General features: G+C 42.7%; 1 protein-coding gene across 1 annotated transcript in view; it reads left to right on the forward strand.

The window, feature by feature from the left end:
- Positions 1-4,196, forward strand: part of LOC108314089 (F-box only protein 9-like) — a gene marked incomplete at its 3' end in the record, with an annotated part of 40,687 nt that overhangs the window by 33,573 nt on the left and 2,918 nt on the right. Inside the window, exons 8-10 of the mRNA XM_037743621.1 lie at positions 3,073-3,191; positions 3,372-3,462; positions 4,104-4,196. Of these exons, the coding sequence (XP_037599549.1) occupies positions 3,073-3,191; positions 3,372-3,462; positions 4,104-4,196 (303 nt within the window). The remainder of the gene's footprint in view (positions 1-3,072; positions 3,192-3,371; positions 3,463-4,103) is intronic.

Below are 4,196 nucleotides of genomic sequence, written 5' to 3' on the forward strand. Positions count from 1 at the left end.
CTTGGTAAATCTTTCTCTATCCCTTTATTTTGAGCCTATATGTGTCTTTGCACATGAGATGGGTCTCCTGAATACAGCACACCAATGGGTCTTGATTCTGTATGCAGTTTGCCAGTCTGTGTCTTTTAATTGGGGCATTTAGCCCATTTACATTTAAGGTTGTTATCTGTGAATTTGATCCTGACATTATGATGCTAGCTGGTTATTTTGCCCATTAGTCGATGCAGTTTCTTCCTAGCGTCGTTGGTCTTTAAGATTTGGTATGTTTTTGCAGTGGCTGGTACTGGTTGTTCCTTTCCATGTTTATTGCTTCCTTCAGGAGCTCTTGTAGGACAGGCCTGATGGTGGCAAAATCTCTCAGCATTTGCTTGCCCGTAAAGGATTTTATCTCTCTTTTGCTTATAAAGCTTAGTTTGGCTGGATGTGAAATTCTGGGTTGAAAATTATTTTCTTTAAGGATGTTGAATATTGACCCCCACTGTCTTCTGGCTTGTAGGGTTTCTGCCGAGAGATCTGCTGTGAGTCTGATAGGCTTTGTTTTGTAGGTAACCCAACCTTTTTCTCTGGCTGCCCTTAGCAATTTTTCCTTCCTTTCAACTCTGGTGAATCTAACAATTATGTGTCTTGGGGTTGCTCTTCTTGAGGATTATCTTGTGGTGGTCTCTGTATTTCCTGAATTTGAATGTTGGCCTGCCTTGCCATGTTGGGGAAGCTCTCCTGGATAATATCCTGAAGAGTGTTTTCCAACTTGGTTTCATTCTCCCCATCACTTTCAGGTACACCGATCAAACATAAATTTGGTCTTTTCATGTAATCTCATATTTCTTGGAGGAGATACTCATTTCTTTTCACTTTTTTCTCTAATCTTGTCTTCTTGCCTTATTTCATTGAATTGATCTTCAGTGTCTGATATCCTTTCTTCTGCTTGATTGATTTAGCTATTGAAACTTGTGTATGCTTTGCAAAGTTCTCATGCTATGTTTTTCAGCTCCATCAGGTTGTTTATGTTCTTCTCTAAACTGGTTATTCTAGTTAGCATTTCGTCTAACTTTTTTTCAAGGTTCTTAGCTTCCTTGTATTGAGTTAGAACATGCTCCTTTAGCTTGGAGTAGTTTGTTATTATCCATCTTCTGAAGCCTGCTTCTATCAGTTCATCAAACTCATTCTCCATCCAGCTGTGCTCCCTTGCTGGCCAGAAGCTGTGATCTCTGGAGTTTTCAGCTTTTTTTTTTGCTGGTTTCTTCCTCATCTTCATGGATTTATCTTCCTTTGGTCTTTGACATTGGTGACCTTTGGATGGAGTTTCTGAGTGGACATCCTTTTTGTTGATGTTAAAACTATTTCTTTCTGTTTGTTAGTTTTCCTTCTAATAGTCAGACCCCTCTGCTGCAGGTCTGCTGAAGTTTGCTGGAGGTCCACTCCAGACCCTGCTTGCCTGGGAATCACCAGTGGAGACTGCAGAACAGCAAAGATTGCTGCCTGTTCCTTCTTCTGGTACCTTCATCCCAGAGGGGTACTCACCAGATGCCAGCCAGGGCTCTCCTGTATGAGGTGTCTGTTGACCCCTACTGGGAGGTATCTCCTTGTTAGGATACACGGGGGTCAAGGAGCCACGTGAGGCAGTCTGTCCCTTAACAGAGCTGGAACACAATGTTGGGAAATCTGCTGCTGTCTTCAGAACTGCCAGTCAGGGATGTTTAGGTCTGCTGAAGCTATACCCATTACCGCCCCTTTTCCTAGGTATTCTGTTCCAGGAAGGCTGATGGGCTGCTGCCTTTTTTCAGAGATGCTCATCCCAGCGAGGACATCTCGTGAGACAGTGCCTGTGGCTGCTGAGCTGTGTTGGGCTCTGCCCAGTTTGGTGTTCCCCGGCAGCTTTGCTTACACTGTGGGGTTGAAAGCACCTACTGAGCCTCAGCAATGGTGGATGCCCCTCCCCCCACTGAGCTCAACCAACTCTGGTTGAGCTCAGACTGCTGTGCTGGCTGCAAGAATTTCAAGCCAGTAGATTTTAGCTTTCTGGTCTCTGTGGAGGTGGGACCCACTGAGCCAGACCACTTGGCTCCCTGGCTTCAGCCCCCTTTCCAGGGGAGTGAACAGTTCTGTCTTGCTGGTGTTCCAGGTGCCACTGGGATATGGGAAAAAAAAAAAGAAACTGCTGCAACTAATTTGGTTTCTACCCAAACCGTTGCCCAGTTTTGTGCTGGAAACCTAGGGCCCTGGTGGTTGTGTAGGTACTGGAGGGAATCTCCTGGTCTGTGGCTTGTGAAGACCATGGGAAAAGCAGTGTGTGGACTGGAGTGCAATAAACAGTCCCTAATGGCTTCCCTTGGCTAGGAGAGGGAGTTCCTTGGACACTTGTGCTTCCCGGATGAGGGGATGCCCCACCCTGCTTCAGCTCACCCTCCTTGGACTGCACCCACTGTCCAACCAGTCCCAATGAGATGAACCAGGTACCTCAGTTGGAAATGTGGAAATCATGCCCCTTCTGTGTTGATTTCGCTGGGAGCTGTGTACCAGAGCTGTTCCTATTCAGCCATCTTGCCCGGTGACCAGAGTGATCTTTTACGATAGAAGCATAAATCATGCTCAGAACCCTCTGGTGGCATCCATCTTATGTAAATAACCACTCCGGCCTACAAGATGCCACCTCACCTGCCCCAACAGCCTCATCGTATATTTCCCTGTGCACAATGCCCACTTTGCCACAGCTGTGTGCTCCTTCTAGCTCTGGCTGCTGCTTGGGATACTTATCCCCATCACTGTGATTACCTTCCCAGAGAGGCATTTCCCGGTTTCCCTCCTCCTCTATTTTCTCATCACCATCGTTTCTGTCTGCTGACTCTTGGTTGGTTGATTTTTGCACTAAGTATACTACCAGAGGCTTTTCTCTCAATTTGCTTTCGCACAGTAAAAGAGCAGGGCATTTTCCTTGTCCATTAGTTTCTCCTCAGAACAGTGCCTCCCAGATGCTCAACAAATACTTGTTAAATAAAAGATGGCTGATAGCAAAAATATTTATTCCTGTTTATAGGACTTAGTCTTTATTGATGGTGTGCTTTTATTCCCTAGAGACCCTGAAATATGGCGTCTGGCCTGCTTGAAAGTTTGGGGCAGAAGCTGTATTAAACTTGTTCCTTACACATCCTGGAGAGAGATGTTTTTAGAACGGCCTCGTGTCCGGTTTGATGGTAAGTTGGATTCTGTAGAACTCAACAGAAATAGTGATCTATAATGCTGATTTTGATAAATACATCGTTTAAATTTTCTGTGATGAACATGAGTACTATAAGCGTGTTTAAAGGATACCACAGTAAATATTATAATGGAAATGTCTTAATATGATTATAACTTAAAAATTATTTTCATAGGAGTGTATATCAGTAAAACCACATATATTCGTCAAGGAGAACAGTCTCTTGATGGTTTCTATAGAGCCTGGCACCAAGTGGAATATTACAGGTACAACTGTAGTACACTGAGTGAGTGGAAAATTCTCTCTCTCCATGTATTAGTGATATGGACATCTGTTCTTTGTTGCTTTTGATTGACCTTCAAAATGGCCCTCAGCATTTTTATCTAGTACTACAATATAGGAATTGCACTCAAAAAACCAATAGGCTAATATAAATTATAGAATTTCTTCTGGCTTCATTTAGATTTCTCCTTGTCTTTTGTGCTGGGTATGCTTATTTGCCTTTTCAAATAGCTTGTGCTTTTATTCCCCACCAAATATTACTATCATTTAGAAAAAAATAGACATGTTAACTACTGTGTGTTATTGGCTCTTACTTTGTTTGAAATTGTTGCTTTGGGAAAAGCACAGAACTTTAGTAAAACAATATTTAACTTTATTCAGTGACTGAAATTTAAAAGCTCAGCAGTTCCCCCTGAAGAAGATATGTATCTTTGGTTCTTTATTGCTGGACTTAACAGATAGTCATATTTGTTTAATGTTTTAGCAGTTCTTTAGCCCATGGTATTTTAGTGTTGGTTTCATAGATATGAGCAGGCCTAGGCCTAGGTACTGATAGATAAGGACATGTTTTATACTTTGTGTATGGGGTATGTTTTGGTCTTTTTTTTTTTTTTTTATTATATAGGTACATAAGATTCTTTCCTGATGGCCATGTGATGATGTTGACAACCCCTGAGGAGCCTCAGTCCATTGTTCCTCGTTTAAGAACTAGGAATAC

The sequence above is a fragment of the Cebus imitator genome, unplaced genomic scaffold (genome assembly GCF_001604975.1).
Source record: "Cebus imitator isolate Cc_AM_T3 unplaced genomic scaffold, Cebus_imitator-1.0 Scaffold148, whole genome shotgun sequence".
In the NCBI taxonomy this organism is placed as follows: domain Eukaryota; kingdom Metazoa; phylum Chordata; class Mammalia; order Primates; family Cebidae; genus Cebus; species Cebus imitator.